The following is an 18,092-nucleotide window of genomic DNA, read 5'->3' as shown; positions in this document are numbered from 1 at the left end:
TTGGACAATTGTACATGATGGTTTATAATGTTTTATGGAATTTTCGTTTTATTATTATGTTGGATTGTGTTTTATTATTATGATGGATTGTTGGATAGGTTATTAACTTTATAAATTAAGTTATTATTTTGTATTTAAAAAACCGCAAATTCAAACCGATTCAAACCGCTTGTAATCGGATCGGATCGGATCGGATTTTCAAAAAAAGTTCATCCAATCTAAACCGCATCGCACATAAATTAAGTATTCGGATCGGATGACTTTTTCCTTCAAAACCGAACCAAACCGCAAAGCGGACACCCCTAACCGTGTCACCATGCTGTTCTGTGTAGTTGGAACACTTATGTGCCCCAAGTTCGCATGATAATCAAACAACATGGCCCTTAACTCATAAAGACCCGAATGTAACATGGCTGTCTCTTTTACACATGTCACGAATTCCTGTGCAACATTAAAGAAGTGCGAACACAGTCCTCTAAATAAGTTGTGGCTTTCATCCGATCGCTTCTCATCATGGCTACTCTTGATGAAAGTGTGTTTGCGCTGAACATTTTTGCTCCATCGAGGGAGAACATAGCAAGATGGTACTTTGTCTACTCCGTAATAAAAGTAAACAGCAAGACAGTGACAATAAAGAATACCTCTTGATGAAAACATGTTGCACTTGCACCGGATCGTGTGTGTCGATGGGTCAAACTCGACATTGTTCGTCCAGGACCTAGGTTCCCCATATAATAGGTATTGCTCTTTCATGATCACACAAAACAAATCACCCTCTTGAGTCGCACCACGGACTAAAAATCCCCTTTTTTCCTGAATTCCTATTGTACTTCCCTAAAGTTAGAGGTTGTGTACTCACGTTGAAATTGTCTTTCAATTGTAGAACTCGATGAACAGGGGACAACTCCTTTAGAGTCTGCAGCATCATCCTCCAATTCCTTCTGCTCCATGTTCCCAAGCACATTGTCATACTCATGCATGAGCTGAACCAGTCCACTCTTACAATGCAAGTAACTACCAAAAAAGGTGTGCATACTCTTACTCCGTTCAGTACTTCTCATACTAGCCCAAAATTCACCTTAAAAATAGATTGGAACCTACATTCGACGTTCGTCATAAAGGTCTACAAAACTAACAAAAAAAGTAATAATCACCATCATGAACAATTAGCTACATCACAACACACAACTACAGACTTAGTGAACTAAGTATTTTTAAGATAGAGCTTGCATAACAAACCTACTATAAAAGAAGAATATAAGAGCACAATACAGAATGAACCTGATAGCCATCTATTTCGCTCTAAGTTAAACTCAGCAATGAATGCAGACCAATCCTTCTCGAAAGATTTCACAGACCTGGCATTCCAAACAGTGTCATGCATTCTATCATCCATTTCTCTGTACCGAACATATCCTTCGAGCTTATGCGGTATCTTCTTCATTATGTGTGATGAGCAAAAATTGTCTATCGGTAAAGAATTTCACAAATGAAATTTCATTGCAAGTATAGTTCTAAACCAACAAGCAATTCCTCAATCAAAAATTTGTTTGTCACAAGTACAAATCCCAATAAAAATTAAACCGAAGTATTTAAACCTCGGGTCGTCTCTCAAGGAATTACAATGAAGTGCTCGGTTATTGGCTATGAAGGAATGTTTTGGGGTTTTTGTAATAATAGACAAGAAATGTAAATAACAAAAGAAATAAACTAATAACTAAGAAAGCTCTTGGCAAGGAATGAGAACTAGAAGTCATATCCTCATTATCATCATCAATTGTGACAAGAATTGTCCATTGCTCCACTTAGTTAACCTCTAACCATGAAGAAAAGTCAAGTGGATATAATCAACTTGAGTCCACAAGTCCTAGTCAAATCCTAAGGAAAGATTAGCTTTAGTGGCATTCAAGTCAACTAGCAACTTCCAATTATCAATCAACAAAAGAGTTTGATAACTCAAGAGTCTCCAATTACTCAATTCAAGCCAAGAGGAGAAAAATCTAACTCATAACTAAAAGGGATATTTCATCAAACACATAGAGGGCAATAGAAGTAAACATCATAAATTGCAAGAATTAAAGGAAGTTATAACTAATTAAAGTAAGAAATCAATAATAGAAATCAAGGCAAACATCAAAAGACATGGAAATCATAAATTGCATTGAAAGGAAATGGAGATCTACATAAGAGTTCATAAACTAAATTTAACAATATAAAGGGACTACAAGAGAAGTAAAATGCTAGAACAAATAAAAGTAAAGAAAAACTAAAGTAAAGGAGAAATGAGATCTAGATCTAAAAGGAAGAAAACTAAGAATCCTAATTTAGAGAGAGGAGAGAGCCTCTCTCTCTAGAATTCTACATCTCTCTCTAAAACTAAAGTGTATGAATGATTCCCCCCTTGACCCCCCTTCAATTGTACATGTAATAGCCTCAGAAATGAGTTGGATTTGGGCCTGGGAAGCTCAGAAATCGCCCCAAGCATTTTCACTTTAATGAGTTCACATGAGAGCTACAATGTGTACGCGTCGTTGGATGTTTTCTTCTCACGCGTACGCGTCACCATGCGACTTCACATTCATGCGTGCACGTCTGTCACGCGTGCGCGTCGATGCATGCACTCCAAATCCTTAATTTTCCATGAGTTCTCCACTTTGCATGTTTTTCTCTTCACTTCTTTGATCCATTCCTAGCCTTTTCAATCTGAATTTACTAACAAACACATCAAGGCATCTAGTAGAGTCAAAGGTGAATTAAAATTAGCTAATTAAAGGCCTAAAAAGCATATTTTCACTTTTAAGCACAAATTAGGAGAAAGTCATGAAACCATGCTATTTCATTGAATAAATGTAAGAAAAGTTGATAAAATCCTCTAAATTAGGCACAAGATAAACCCTAAAAAATGGGGTTTATCAGCGTGCCATATGCACCATCGGTGGCGAGTATCTGGAAGGACATTCCTAATAGCACCAAACATGGATTTGCACTGGTCCGTGATGATGGCCTGTGGGGGGATCCCATGCACCTCAACTGTTGCTTAAAGACCTACTCAAAGTTACGAATTTTCTCATTTCCCAGCAAAGCACATCTGAGCAGAGTGGACTTGCCGTAATGGTTGACACAAACAAAAAATGCAAATGGAAGTCCGTGTCTGTAATAAATCTAGCCAAAATTAACAAAAGCATGCTAAATGTGAAAATAATTAAATCTTTGAATAGAGGCAAAACACACTAACATACTTGTTTCTACTGTACGTTGTATCAAACGATACTACATCACCATAATATTCATAAGACGCCCTACATCTTGCATCTACCCAGATCACACTTTTAAACTTGTCAGTTTTATCTACATCAACTGCATAAAAGAAATTCAGGTTGATATCTTTCATTCGCATGAAATAGCTAATCATTTCCTTCACATATGCGTTTTCGTCAGCACAACGCAGATTGCTCGTAATGTAGTTCCTCACGTCCTTTTCTGAGTAACCCAAATTTGACGAGCCAACAACCTCATTCGCTAGTGCGAGATAAGTCTTGTTGGGCCGTATGCCAGCCTCATCGTTGTTCTGAATCACACACTTCGCAGGCATGGTCAGTTTCCTGTACTTAGTGTAATGCACAACTTGCTTAACAGAACATGGATAGGTGTGCTTCAGTTCTAATTTGGACACCATCTAATTATCCTTCTGCCTATCAAACATCATGTACATCCTTGTTTTGCATCTGGCTGTTGTTATTCTCTTTACCCGAGTTGCTACCTTCACTCGAGACTCCCGATAACCTTCACGACTACAGTGTAACGATTGGTTAATGGGTGTCTTTGATTCCTTTCTAGTCTTGTCAAAGTTGGTATTCCTAATCCTAGTCACAAAGCCAACTTTCTTTGCATAATTAGAATAAAACTCTTGTGCCCGCTGCAAGGAAACAAGTCTCAATCCTACGTACGGGATTTCTTCTATTGGAATTCCAGTGTGATCAGGTAACTGCAAAGCCATTCAGAAAAAATATCATTCAACACAAAAAGTACTCAACTAATTAATTTTCAATACCTTGCTTCTTTATTCAGCAAAATAAAGAATACTTAACACCTCATGATTCACTGCCATTGCATCGTCCTCTAATTGAATAATGTTTACAGATTCTTTTTCCTGAAATTCATAACCGAAGACATATCAACAAAAGACATAACTATCCACCGTTAGACACTTGCAAGCACTCTTCCAACAACCACTTATCCATTGATATCACCAACTAATAAACAATTAAAACTAAACTAGTATAGAACAAACATTAATCAAAGTTGTAAACATCAATTAAACATGGTGACCAAACAGAATAATAAACCACATGAAAATGTAGCACAATTCTAGCATAGTTGAAAGAAAGATTATCCATACCATTCCTAATTAAACAAATGAAATCACAATCCTTCCAACAAAGCTTATTGTTGTTAATAACTCAACAACAAACTAAAAAACAAGTTACAAATAAACATAACCAAATATATTACTACCACACAAATTACCTTATCCACATGTTGTATGTCATCTTCACTAAGCGACGGAACATTAACGTCGCAAGAATTATAATGATCACTATCATCATATGCAGTTATGTACGATGCTTCTTCATAAATTGCTTGGTCTATCGACATTATGTGGTCCTCTTGCATTCAATGAAAACACATTTACCTTACCGAAGATGATTGAGGAGAAGAGAGTTGTGTGACACCTTTAAACACTCACGTCGCAGTTCTCTTCCACGGGAACGGTGGTTGGTCCACTTGACTTCAACGAAGACACATATACCTTACCGAAGATGGTTGAGGAGAAGATGGTTGCGTGACACCTTGTACCACCGACGTCACACTTCTCTTCAACGAGCCTGGTGGTGCGACAAGGTGGGATTCGAGTGATGGCACAATCACCGTATAAGGGTAATGACGGCGTGCCAGTGACCTGAACAGTTCCACGAAGGAGAAGTGGGATCCGGGTGTAGGTGCAGTCACTGTTGAAGGGTAATGTCGGTGTCCCAGTGACTTGAAAAGTTCCACGAAAAAGAAATGGGCTTCGGGTGAAGGCGCAGTCACTGTCGATGGAACAAATGACGACGTCCCCATGAATTGAAAAGCATCATGAAAGAAACGCTTCCAGTGAGAAGAATGAGGATACGGTTTGCGTGACAGTATGCCCTACCCCTATGTTCGTAATTGGCGTGAAAATCTCATGTTAGGTTAGTACGTTACCGATTCTTCTTATTTCAAATTGCATTGTACTGAACTCACTAAATCTCTAGTTTACATAACAACTTATAATTAATTAATTTTAATTAGTGTTGGTAATAGTTGACAGATATAATTCTTGGCACCTTATACTTTTTCCAGTGATAATATTAGGATGGATAAAAATTTTGTGTGTACTTCTTGTAAGTTTTCAGCGGAACAGAGAAGGTACTTTCTTTTACGGAGAGGGTCCTTACTTAGGGCTTTTGGCCCCTATGATGGTAAAAAAGAAAAGAGAATCCTTACTTGCTTTTCACGAGCCATGACAATATATTAATTAAATAGTTTATATCGATGCTTAACGTGGCTAATAATTAAATGTATATGATGAAAATGCGGTGGTTTTGACATGTTAAAAACCGAGTTATCATCATGCCATAGCATTCAACAGATTATAGTTCATTAGATAGCTTTATACAAACACAAGTTGTAAAGTCATTTATTTTGTATACGATGGCAAACTTGATTAGCCAGTTGAAAAATGAAAACTCGCATACGATTGCATACTTTCAAACCTTCTATATATACACACATATCATATTTCCTTTGGTTCTCTGTAACATGTTCCTGATCGAATAGACCAAATATATTTCAGGTATTACGCAATCTCCCACTACCAATAGACTGTTCAAACAAAAGGATGTTGGTCATAGTCGGTGACAAATACATACATACATGAGTGGTAATATATTTGTAGATTTTCTTTTCGTTCATATATAAAATACACGAGTTATTAAATAAATGACACATAAAACTAAGAGTAAATGCTCTTTTCGATTCTTAATTATTTGTCCGATAGACTTTCTACCCCTTAAGAAAATTAAAAATCCAAATCGGTTTCTATCTACTTTGAAATATGTACATTTCAGTCCCTATCAATTTTGAGTAAATGCCTTTCCGATCCTTGGTAATGTCCTTTCCGGTTCCTAACCAGGGATTGGAACGTACATATATCAAAGTAGATAGAGACCGATTTGAATTTTTAGATTTTTTAAGGGGTAGAAAATTCATCGGACAAATAATTAAGGACCAGAAAATATATTTACTCTAAAATTAATGGAAAAAATGAAAGATATAAATACTAAAATAGATAATTATAAATTGGTTTTTATATTATACTAATTATAGATTATAGATATAGCTACTATCAAAGGTTTGGAATCATTCACACATGATCCATATATATGGTCAAAAGTCCACAACTGGCTAGAGTTGTGTCCTCATGACGCCTAAATAAATTTACATATTCAAATAAATGAATAATAACATGGACACACGTCCATGGCTTTGAAGTTTGAATGTTTCTAACTTATTTTATTTTCAATATAAAGACCATATAATATAATAACAAGATATTGGTATTTTTATATGGTGGAAGGTTGCAGCGTTTGGGTTGGGTGGGCGGTGGGTAAAATGGTAAATGGAAGAGAGAAGAAAGAAAAAGAATGGCGCGTAATATAAGAGGATCCGTCAAAGATAATCCATGGAACGCCACGTGTCAATATCGCAGTGATTGAGGACCAAAGGTAAGGTTAGCTGCTGACTCCATCTTTCAGAATGCTCTCGTTTGGTTTCTTCGATAAAGTAAATAATATAATAATAATAATAATAATTAAAAAAAGAGAAACAAAACATAAAGCAAAGAGAAAGCGTAACACCTACACCCACACCCACACCTCACTTCAGTCCACGCCAGAATAATACTCTCTCTCTCTCTCCCTCTCTCTCTAATTCGGTGGAAGCAGCTAGGGTTTCTCTTACTTGCATCTCGATTTAGCAGCATCAGCATCCAATAATCTTGCTCGAAATTTATGGAGGTAAGACCATATTAGATTTTTCCCGATTTCCCTGATTATTCGGTTGCAACAAAAAGGAGAACACATTTGTTACTTGTCTTAACAACTTTACTATTTAGAATTCAGCTCCGATCCTCAATTTGATTCGATTACTTCTGAGGATTATTTGATTCGTTTGAATTTGAGATTGCTATGTTGTGTGCTGGTGCGGTTGCTTATTCGTAGTTCTTATCCGATGTTTAATCTGTTTTGAGGGAGGCGGGAGCTTTGTGTTTCATACATTTTTTTTATTAGTTGTGTTCTGATTTTGGGGATATTTTGGATGGTGTTGTTTTGTAGGGATCCCCTGGGATTGAAGATAGCAGCAAGTCTGAGGCGCATTTGACTTCAGCTGCTGCTTTTGTGGAGGGTGGAATTCAGGATGCTTGTGACGATGCTTGCAGCATCTGTCTTGAAGCCTTCTGTGACAGTGATCCTTCCACCGTATGACTCTAATTTTTTTTAATCACGTTCATTTCTTTGGATGACTGTTGTTTGACTCTTTTGATCATGCTGGTTTCTTTCACCCTTCCTGCAGGTGACAAGTTGCAAGCATGAGTTTCATTTTCAGTGCATTCTGGAATGGTATTGTTCTTTGGCTTTCTCTGTTAACTGTTTAGTCCTGTATTTTTGACCTGGTCAGGACTGTACAGTATCTGTGACGATGAATTTTTTACTGAAATATTATTGTTGTATCCTGATGCTACCCCATACAGGATATAGGCATATAGCTGCTGCGATGTTTTCATATAAGCCAATGTGGTTCCTTGAAGTGATGCATCTAAGACTATAGGTTTAGTTTTCTATTCTCTCTTATGCTTCAGTGGCACACAAAGAAGGACTAGTGGACTACTTAGACAATCTATTTACAAGTGTGTGTCTACTTTGATTTTGAGGGCAAACAAACAGGGTTTGCATGACTGACACCTTAAGATAATGCCCAACTCAAGACAATTTATCACTACCAGCTAAAAGAGGAAGTATTAAGGATTTCATACATGGGATTGAAATTCTTAAACGTCGAGTATACAAATGATTCTCAGGGCTTATAACATTGGCTCATGACATATTGTCATGCCCATTCAGTATTTTCCTTGTAGTCATGAAGTTTTCTTTCTGTCAATAGATAGTATTGTTTCATCTTGTTTGTGTTGTTCAAGGTTCTCTGAATATCAAATGTGGTGCCCAACAAACTCTATAAACCATAAATCAGTTTGGCCTAAACTCAAGCTTACTACATTGGCCTAACAAATATGTATTTTTAACATAGTTCTAACTTTCATTAATATTGAGGGAATGGTATCAGGAATTTATTAGTCTCATTTTCAGAATCAAATTTTAAATTCTCACATACATGGCAGTTGGTACTCATCCAACCGTATGGGAAAGGTTTCATTGTTTTATTGTTGTTGCTTACACTTTCTCCTCACGTACTGTTCCCTTCTCCATGAAGCCTTACCTTACTTTTCCACCCAAGTAAAATGTGTATCAAGTAAAATTTTCTGGAAAATCTTCCAATCAGTTTTTGAGGAGTTAAAGTTGCACGTATTCTATACCATTGATATACGTAGTGAATACCAAACATTGTCTGAAGCTTTTGGCAATGTTAGCAAGGTTTCATTTTGACCTGGATTTCAATCTTTAGGTGTCAGAGAAGCTCCCAGTGTCCCATGTGTTGGCAACCCATCAGTCTCAAAGATCCATCCAGGTTTTCAGTTTCCTCCTTTTTTATTTTTTTCCTTTTTGGTTGTTTATTTTGTCACTGGTTTCGAATTATTATTTCTTTTGAAGATATATTTATGTATTCTGGTTTGATTTTGCAGCCAGGAACTTCTTGAGGCTGTGGAAAGAGAGAGGAACTTTAGGTTAAATCCACCTAGAAATGCCACAATATTTCATCATCCAACTCTGGGGGATTTTGAGTTACAACATGTCTGTGGTTTACCTATTTTAATTTGCAACCATATCTGTTATCATATCTTATGCATTGTGTCATTGTTATGTCTTCATGCAGTTGCCAGTTGGAGCAAATGATGCTGATCTTGAGGAGCATATAATCCAACACTTGGCTGCTGCTGCTGCAATGGGCCGAGCACGTCACATTGCAAGAAGGGAAGGCCAGAGAAACAGGTCATCAGCTCAAGGTCGCCCTCATTTTTTGGTATGGTCGACCCATCCCAATTCTCCTCCTGTCGCTCCTGCTTCTTCTTCTCCTACTCACAGCCAGAGGGGGGATGGTGAACAAACACCTGCAGTTGCTTTTGCCACTCTTTCTCCAGCTCCTGCAACTGGAGAAGAATCACCACAGCTTACTTCAGTTCCTCCTGTTCTAGCTGAACAGGTTTCTGCTTCAGGATCTGGGTCTGCTGTACACACCACTGATCATCAGGGATCATCTAACAATAGGTAACTGCAACACTTCATATTGAATTTCAAAATCATACTAAATGCTTTTTAATTTCTCAGTTACATGCTTTTCTAGATTTAGATGTTCTTAACACATAACCGATACTTAAAACAGGAGATCTCCTAGCCAGTCTTCTCCAAGTAGTCAGGATAGAGCGGGGCCATCGGAATTACAGTCCTTTTCAGAATCCCTGAAATCTAAATTAAATGCTGTGTCGTCAAGGTATAAGATAAAGCTACCATTATATGTAGCATGTTAATATAATTGGAGTTCTCCCGTTGCACTGCAAACTTTAATTTCTACCCTCCTTTCAGATACAAGGAGTCAATTTCCAAGAGCACAAAAGGGTGGAAGGAGAGATGGTTCTCTCGTAATACTTCTATGTCTGATATTGGATCTGAAGTCAGACGAGAAGTTAATGCTGGGATTGCAACCATGTCACGAATGATGGAACGCCTGGAAACTAGAGACAGTAACAGAAGTAATAGCAATACCAATAGCAATACTGCACCAAGTAATTTGGAGCATGGTTCAGGTCAGGGATCAAGTGATCAGCTTTTAACAGAAACTGAAGGGAGTCAACTGAGAGACACCAACACAAAAACATCTTGTGCTGCAGGTTCTAGTTCTAGTTAAGCATATAGAAGAAATTGCATCAACTCAGATTTGTTTTGTCCAAAAGGTAAAATCTTTAATTTCATTGGAGGTTATGAAATTGCATGGATGTGGTGCGTTGCCTATTAAGCAAAGCGGCCTGCACAAGATAACCAACGAATTGTGTTATTGGACAAAAATAAGAACAAAACAAAGGCAGCAGTGGTCTCTTTTGTCTAAAACTTAGGAACCTATATATATGATGTATATTCACCTTGTAAACTTAATATTTACAAATATCTCAGATAACCTTTCCATAAATATCTGTGTTTCTTAAAATTCTCAATATATAAATCATCGTTCTCCAACACGGCAATAGTTGAATGATGACATGTTGGGATTCAACAATTGTGGTGCTTCATTGCAATTAGGGGAGGTGAGATGAGATGCTCATTTTATTTTGATGATGCCTATTTAGTTGGTTCTTATCGGATGAACATCATCCTGACCTTGAATTGACCGTCTTTTTTCTTAAACTTTATTAATCACGAGTATTTTCTGATGTGTTTGATAGGGAAACTTTCAACCTGTCATTAGAACTTGCCTAATTGGATTAATGAATTGAGTGGATCAAAACTTGATATTATGTATGTAATCCCATCCAAATAGTTCAGTGACTTCCTTTTTCTTCTATAATAATGGTTGAATATCTGTTAATGAAGTTATCCAAATCATTCATTAGTTGTTGCAAGTCATAAAATCACGAAAGTCTGCGTAGTTGGTATTCAGTTTATCTATATATAATCAATTAATCATATATTCTAAGCATTCCATTAGGAACCAATCCACAGATATTCTCGCAAGACACAAGCTACGCATTACGCAAAGAATCGCCTCCAATTATATAGGCTCTCTTTTCCCTAGTTTCTTCATGAACATACCCATTTCAAAACCAATTTGAAGCGTCCATTGAATAATGAGAAGGAAAACAAATAACCAAAGACACCGATTTCAGAGTCCTGACGATATCTTTAATCTTTTTCTCATAGCAAAGTCGTGTGGGAGTACATTTGATAGGGTTACAAATTTATTTTTTTTATGTTTTGGTCATGGGGTTACAATTTATTTACACTTCTATAATTGTGCTCTGAATGGGTTCTATGATATATCTTCGTACCTTTAAACTATATAGTAATGAAAGATTTTTAAGTGTATCGTTATATTGGTGTATCAGTGATTTTTAACCGTTAATCTTAATTATATATACTAGCGGCTCAACAGGCACTAACGTGCCTGTTCAACCGCTTTTCTATTATTTTTAAGAAATTAATTTTATTTTTTTGTTAATATATTATTTACTTTTCAAATTTATTAGATTTTTTTTATTTTAATATTGACGTGGTCTTATTTATATCATATTTTGTTGAAACTAAAATTACTATAAGACACTTTAAAATGTTAAATTATAAAACCACACAACAGAGAGATAATATAAAATGGTCATAGTTTAAAATTCTAGGTAATATATGAGGTGAAATATTCGATAGAGTAAATTTTTATTCTCAACTATTTTAAAATATACAAAAAAGTATTTTTAGAATGATAATGCTTCTATTGTACTTCTTTAAAAGTTTTGAATGTCGTCTATTAATTTATAATATTTTTAATTTAATTTTTTAAATTTATTATGACAAAATAACGATATGATGAGAATTTTGTCTGCTAAAATTGTGAAAATATTTTTAAAAAATAGTTTATTCATCGTACTTTATTTTGTTTTTTTTTTTTTTTTGTGTTTATGTTATATTCCATACATTATTAAATTTTAATTTGATAAGTTTTTTTTATAATCAAGGGCTTATTATTTAGTTACTGTAATTTAATTAAGATTTATTTTTCATCACTAAATGATATTATGTGTATTACAGTTATTGCCATTAAATAATATTTGTAGTAGCATTTTTTTTAGTTTGTACTTAAATTAGTTATTTAATAAAAATTTGTCTGGTAACTCATAAAAATATATACAATGTTATCTATGTTTTTAATTTGAGAATTTTTAATTTAGTTACTTATTGACTTGTAATATTTAATATAGTATTTTGATATTTTTTAAGAAATTAGAACACATTTTGCCATGACCAAATTTTGCTATCTATTAAATTTTTAGTTGGATAAAAATTCTATAATAAAAACGATCCATATAATTTGTACAATACATTAATAAATACATGAGATAAAATAAGATATATTTTTGTACTATTTTTTAATAGTTGTTGTTTTGTGTTTAAGATAGATCTTTTCTAATTTTACTATTTAATTTTATGATGATGGGTGGCTCTGAGCATTTGTCTAATTGTAGTTAATCCTGGATTTGGCAATGGATTTAGAATAGAAATTATATTAGTTGATATAATGTGATTGCTGATTCATTGAATTTTCCAATTATATTTGTTAGAACATAAGGTAGCAAGACGCAAAAAAAAAAAAAAACGATTGTAAGAGCACGATAAAAAGTGAAAATATTTAACTCTCTTGGATAAAGTACGATTGAAGGCGCAGAAGTTTTTTTTATTGAAAGTGAATCAGCTTTAAACTCTGTTGTGGGTTAAAAGTGAATCAGTTTTAAATCTGTCGTGGGGATAAAAAGAATTGAGTACGTTATTGAAATCAGTTTTTATGTTCTGTCGTGAGATAAAGTCAGTTTTTAATAAAAAGAAAATAGGGGTAAAATAGGAAGAAAGAATTGGATACCAAACTTCCGTATCCCCATTATATATTTTTTATAATTAAAATTAATGATAAAAAATTACTAAAACACCGGTATGACGATACACTTTAAAATTTTCTTATATTAATATTTTTATTTTCTTATTGACATTGTTTATAACAAATTTCAAGTGCCAACTACCAAAATACAATGCTCTAAATCCCGGATGAGTTACACTTAGATTTAGAGGCACCGACAATTTTGTAAGAGTAGCGACAAGATGTCAGATAGAGTTGCCAATTCACGCGCCAGAAAGGAAGAGTTTTAAAGTCATAAACGGTGCGCTCGGAACCTGTCTCAACCTGAGCTGTGTGAGGAACATACCCACATAATAACAAAACCAAACATTGATTATTGTGTGACCAAATTCATAGTTAATTCTCCCACACATTCGCTGTACTGATTACACAAAACACCGAATGTGTAATCACTTGGCAATTAATTGTCATTCATATCATTTAATAAGATTTAATATGAGCTTAAAGAGTGCCAATTCATGAAATTAAGCAGTCTGGTTAACAAATATAACATCCACGGCAGTAAATAATGCATGCATTTCTTTGCTTACTGATTAATTAAATGTTACTAAAACAGTAAAACCTTTTTCGGATTCACTTTGCTTTCACTTTTATAAAAATAAAGCTAAGAAGCCTATAGAGAGAACAATTGGTATTGGACTATTGGTTCTTCTATTCATCCGATTTGTGCATCACATTATCATTATTATTATTATTAAGATTTAGTTAATATGTGTTCTAAGATATGATAAATTTATTATTAGTTTAAAAAATTTTAAATATTTTTATTTAACGAATATAAAATAAATATATTAAAAATTTAATTTTTTTATATTTTTAATAAAAAAATTAATTTATAAATTTAAGATATGCCGAAAATAGATAGATTAACTTTTTTGATATTGGATAAGAATTTATATAATCCTTTAATATTGGAAGTTATGGTGTTTTACAAAATTCTAGAAATTATAAAATTCGCAGAGTGCGAATTGTCAGATTAATTTTTTTTAATTTATAAAGACAATACACAGACTGTGTATTGTAATAAATACACAGTCTGGGTATTGTAAATACACAGACTGCGTATTATCAATACAATACATGGTCTGCATATTGTACTTACACACCAAAATATTATAAAATTCTATTTTTTATAACATTAACTTAAAATTCTATTCACTCTTCTATATTAAAATAAAAAATCCAAATAGATAAACTCTTATTATTATTATTATTATTATTATTATTATTATTATTATTATTATTATTATTAACGTCAACAATTTGTTAATGTGACCTCGTGGTTCTGTAAAAAACTAAAAACTATGTTCCATTTTCGTTGGCCGCTCAATATGATTCACAGTCACAGACAATCATAAACACTGACTTGATGGCGGAAACAGCTCAGCAAATAAATTCTTGCAGAACAATAAGTAATGCTACTATTTTTTTTAGTTTGTACAACCATTGAACATTTTTTAACTTTTAACCAAACTTGGAAAGAGTTGCTCATTCAATATGATATTGTACATTATTGTTGCTTGGAAAAAAATGTAAAACTTTTTCTATTTTACCCTTAAAAAAACAAAAAATTATACACTAAGCAATACTCGATTATTCGATAATCCATAGCAATGAGCCAATGACAATGATTTGGAGAGAGAAAGAGAACCCAATGCGAATTAGGGACCACCAGTCACCACTAAACAATAATAATAGTAATAATAATTAAAGTGTTGCAGTACTACTCCATCTTCTTAGCAAGCACTAGTAGTGGTAGCCACTAGGCTAGTTTTCCTATGGAACATTGGAACTCACCGCTGACTATACCCCCCATGCAAAGACACACAGTTATACTAACTCGTCATTAGTCTCTCTTATGCAACATGTTTATCCCTCCTAACCGCAGCTAATACTTTATTACTGGTGGCTTTTTTCTCAATGCAACCGACACATTTTACTTTGACTTAATTGAGTTAATTCATTGGGCGCTAAAGCGGTAAAAGAATTACCGCCACCTCCCTTCCATTAAACGCTAAAACCTCAATAAAACAAAACAAAAGAAAACTATAACACTAACAGAAACCAAAGCATGCATTAGCATTCTTCCTTCATCCAGCTTCATGGATTTCACCCATCTGCTTCTTCTTCTCTTCTTCTTATTCTTTGGTGTGGGATTCTCGGAGAACACGAATCCGAGGTTGCTAGCGTCACCATCATTATTATCAACGACTCAGATAAACTCGAACTCGATCCTTGTGGCTCTTCTGGACTCCCATTACACAGAGCTCGCGGAGCTCATAGAAAAAGCCATGCTCCTTCAAACACTCGAAGAAGCCGTAGCCACACACAACATCACAATCTTCGCACCCACCAACCAAGCCTTAGAATCAAACCTTGATTCTTTCTTCAAACGCTTCCTTCTCGAACCAGCTAATCTCCATTCCCTCCAAGCCCTCATTCTCTTCCACATCCTCCCAACCCGAATTTCATCCCAATATAGATTCGGGTCGACCCGACTCAACACGCTATCGTCCGAACCCATTCGCCTTCAGACGAATTCCACCTCCAAAGAATGGACAGTCGATCGGGTCAAGATAACCCGGCCCGACGATGTTACCCGGCCCGATGGTATCATCCATGGGGTTAACGGCCTTCTCATTCCCCGTTCCGTACAAGACGACTTCAACCGCCGCCGCAGTCTTCGCTCGATTGCCGCCGTGAAACCCGAGCCAGCTCCCGAAATCGATCCGAGAACCACCCGGGTTAAGAAGCTCGACCCGAAAGAAAAGCCTCCGGGCTCAAAACCCTCACTCCCGATCTATGAGGCGCTGGCACCGGGACCGTCACTAGCTCCGGCGTCGGCACCGGCACCTGGAGGCCACCACGGGCACTTCGACGGCGAGTCTCAGGTGAGGGACTTCATCCACACGCTAATCCACTACGGAGGGTACAACGAGATGGCGGACATTCTCGTAAACCTAACGTCACTGGCCACGGAGATGGGACGCTTGGTGTCAGAGGGTTACGTCCTCACCGTCCTTGCGCCGAACGACGAGGCTATGGCCAAGCTTACGACGGAGCAGCTCAGTGAACCGGGGGCACCGGAGCAGATAATGTACTACCATCTGATACCGGAGTACCAAACAGAAGAGAGCATGTACAATGCTGTTAGAAGGTTCGGGAAGGTTAGGTACGATACGCTGCGGTTGCCGCATAAGGTGGTGGCGATGGAGGCTGATGGTTCGGTGCGGTTCGGAAAAGGTGGCGGTTCGGCTTATTTGTTCGATCCTGATATATATACCGATGGAAGAATCTCCGTTCAGGGGATTGACGGGGTTTTGTTTCCGACGGAGGAAGGAGAGGATACGGTGACGGGTCGGGTCAAGAACGGGAATCGGACGGGTCAACCCGTTAAGGTCGTTGTCAAGCATAGAAGAGGTATGTAAATCGTTTCTTTCTTTGTTTTATGTTTGTATTTGTTTAATTAATGTGTTGAAAGATGATTTGTTTGGCTGGAGTGGGATTTTGTAGTGTGGGGCTGGTTTTGTTGTGGTGTTATTGAACTTTTGTGATTTGGGTTAACATCGGTGATTTTAATTCATGATGTTGATTTGGACTGCCTCAAACCTTGACGTTTGACTTAGGAGAATGTGAATTATTGCTTCACCTTAGGATTTAAGATCAAAGTATAGTATGTTATGTTATATTGTGTTTTAACCTTAGGGTCAAAGCACAGTATTACTATCATGTCTTTTTTAAGTTCTTAAAGCTTGCTCACTTTTCTATATTTATTCATCCCTTGATTTCCTACTCAAATCAAATTGCTTGAGACTCAAACAATGGTTGTTTCCATCATCTATCTAGGGTCTGACTGGTGGTTTTTACATTTTGACGATACTTCATAGCTTATTAAATTGAATAATATCACGTGCAGGAAAATTGCTTGAAGCAGCATGCTGGATGCTTGGAACCGTCCGTCAACATTCTAGATTCGCCTCTTGTCAATGAAGCCAACCTTTGCCCTCTCCTTTGGCTATCAAGATTGTTTCAAACTAGAAAGTGAGATTACAACTCCCTATCTTATGCCATTTGCTAATTAAATAAAATTTTATTAGGTAATAACAGAGATTTATTTCTTTCTTATGCTTCATTTGTACAATGAGTACTTCACTCTTATACTAGAACTAGATTGATTAATGTCTAATGGACTCTAAGACTACTGTGGGTTTTCCTTCTTGTCCATGACACTTTGTTTCTTCTGGTTTCTTGCTTGCCTAATGGCATTTAAATCTGAAATCTAGCTTAATTTTCTACGGCTCTCTCTGTTTACGTATTGCTGCACAGGGTTGATCAAAGATGTAAAGTGACTAAGGTGAAGGCCTTCTTCGATGATAGCCAGCTGCTGTGAGTGTGAATTTCCCACAGTTTTGTTTTGCCATTTTCTCTTTTCTCCTATTGGATTTGGGTTCAGGCTTCTCTCTAGTCTCCTTGTCACACATTATAGTGCAGATTTGTATCTATATTCAATCCAATTTCATAGGTGGTTGTGTTGGTGGGATTTAAAGGTTGTTTTCTGTTCAACAAGGCATGGAATTTTCTAGTAGACATGTGTTGGTTCAGAATTTTACTGAAGAAATGGAAATACAGTCAAAAACAAATAAGAAGAAAAAAAAAATGATAATTCTTTACTGTAATGATGTCTCTTATTCATCCTTTCTTCCTTTTTTTCCCCCCTTCCCTTTACTTAATTCATCAAGGATTTCGAAAGTAATTGTTTTGGCAAAGGTGATCAAGGAATTACATTTAGAATGTAAAACGTAAATGATAAATGTGGGTAAGCAATAGCATTTATCTGAGGTTCAATACTTATGTGGATTTCCTATTCTTTTTGACAATGGTGATCATACTACATATTTTATTTTATTTTTATTTTTTTTGGTCATGTTACATATTTTATTTTAGTAACAAGGTCAGATCAAACTATACAATGTAATGAGCTAGGAAAGAAAAGAAAAGAAAAACCTAAAACAACATATTGTTTCTACTTCTCTGAAGTAGTCCAGGATAAACTATTCTAATTGTTAGATGGTGAATGCTATGGTGCTTAAGTTATGATGCCTAACTTACTAAAAAAGGTAAAGAAATAATATTTAATAAATTTTAACTATTTTATTTTTACTTTA

General features: G+C 35.6%; 3 protein-coding genes across 3 annotated transcripts; 2 read left to right on the top strand and 1 right to left on the bottom strand.

Annotated features, from left to right (window-relative positions):
* Nucleotides 1-3,045: 3,045 nt before the first annotated feature.
* Nucleotides 3,046-3,676, bottom strand: LOC130945797 (protein FAR1-RELATED SEQUENCE 5-like). The gene is made up of 2 exons (XM_057874495.1): nucleotides 3,240-3,676; nucleotides 3,046-3,151 (listed from the first exon to the last, which is right to left on the bottom strand). Exons 1-2 carry the CDS (start codon nucleotides 3,674-3,676, stop codon nucleotides 3,046-3,048), a joined length of 543 nt encoding a protein of 180 aa, XP_057730478.1.
* Nucleotides 3,677-6,909: 3,233 nt separating this feature from the next.
* Nucleotides 6,910-10,458, top strand: LOC130944647 (E3 ubiquitin-protein ligase RHF2A). Its single transcript, XM_057873071.1, has 8 exons — nucleotides 6,910-7,100; nucleotides 7,419-7,562; nucleotides 7,657-7,703; nucleotides 8,764-8,826; nucleotides 8,942-9,050; nucleotides 9,133-9,524; nucleotides 9,640-9,747; nucleotides 9,840-10,458. Exons 1-8 carry the CDS (start codon nucleotides 7,095-7,097, stop codon nucleotides 10,159-10,161), a joined length of 1,191 nt encoding a protein of 396 aa, XP_057729054.1. The 5' UTR covers nucleotides 6,910-7,094; the 3' UTR covers nucleotides 10,162-10,458.
* Nucleotides 10,459-14,981: 4,523 nt separating this feature from the next.
* On the top strand, nucleotides 14,982-17,758 carry LOC130943750 (fasciclin-like arabinogalactan protein 15). The gene is made up of 3 exons (XM_057871760.1): nucleotides 14,982-16,347; nucleotides 16,844-16,968; nucleotides 17,254-17,758. The coding sequence occupies exons 1-2, from the start codon at nucleotides 15,030-15,032 to the stop codon at nucleotides 16,915-16,917; spliced, it is 1,392 nt and encodes a 463-aa protein (XP_057727743.1). The 5' UTR covers nucleotides 14,982-15,029; the 3' UTR covers nucleotides 16,918-16,968; nucleotides 17,254-17,758.
* Nucleotides 17,759-18,092: the final 334 nt, after the last annotated feature.

The sequence above is a fragment of the Arachis stenosperma genome, chromosome 8, assembly GCF_014773155.1.
Source record: "Arachis stenosperma cultivar V10309 chromosome 8, arast.V10309.gnm1.PFL2, whole genome shotgun sequence".
Taxonomy (NCBI): Eukaryota; Viridiplantae; Streptophyta; class Magnoliopsida; order Fabales; family Fabaceae; genus Arachis; species Arachis stenosperma.
Note: the sequence above shows the minus strand (reverse complement) of the source record. Positions and strands in the feature narration are given on the sequence as shown.

Bases quoted from the DNA above. Each gene is read 5' to 3' on its own strand.
- LOC130943750 (XM_057871760.1), top strand. From the start codon at position 15,030: ATGGATTTCACCCATCTGCTTCTTCTTCTCTTCTTCTTATTCTTTGGT. The intron at 16,348-16,843 runs GTATGTAAATCG...TATCACGTGCAG, and splicing joins CGTTGTCAAGCATAGAAGAG to GAAAATTGCTTGAAGCAGCA.
- LOC130945797 (XM_057874495.1), bottom strand. From the start codon at position 3,676: ATGGTGTCCAAATTAGAACTGAAGCACACCTATCCATGTTCTGTTAAG. The intron at 3,152-3,239 runs GTATGTTAGTGT...GATTTATTACAG, and splicing joins ACAACGTACAGTAGAAACAA to ACACGGACTTCCATTTGCAT.
- LOC130944647 (XM_057873071.1), top strand. The intron at 7,563-7,656 runs GTATGACTCTAA...CCCTTCCTGCAG, and splicing joins GTGACAGTGATCCTTCCACC to GTGACAAGTTGCAAGCATGA. The intron at 7,704-8,763 runs GTATTGTTCTTT...TTCAATCTTTAG, and splicing joins TTTCAGTGCATTCTGGAATG to GTGTCAGAGAAGCTCCCAGT.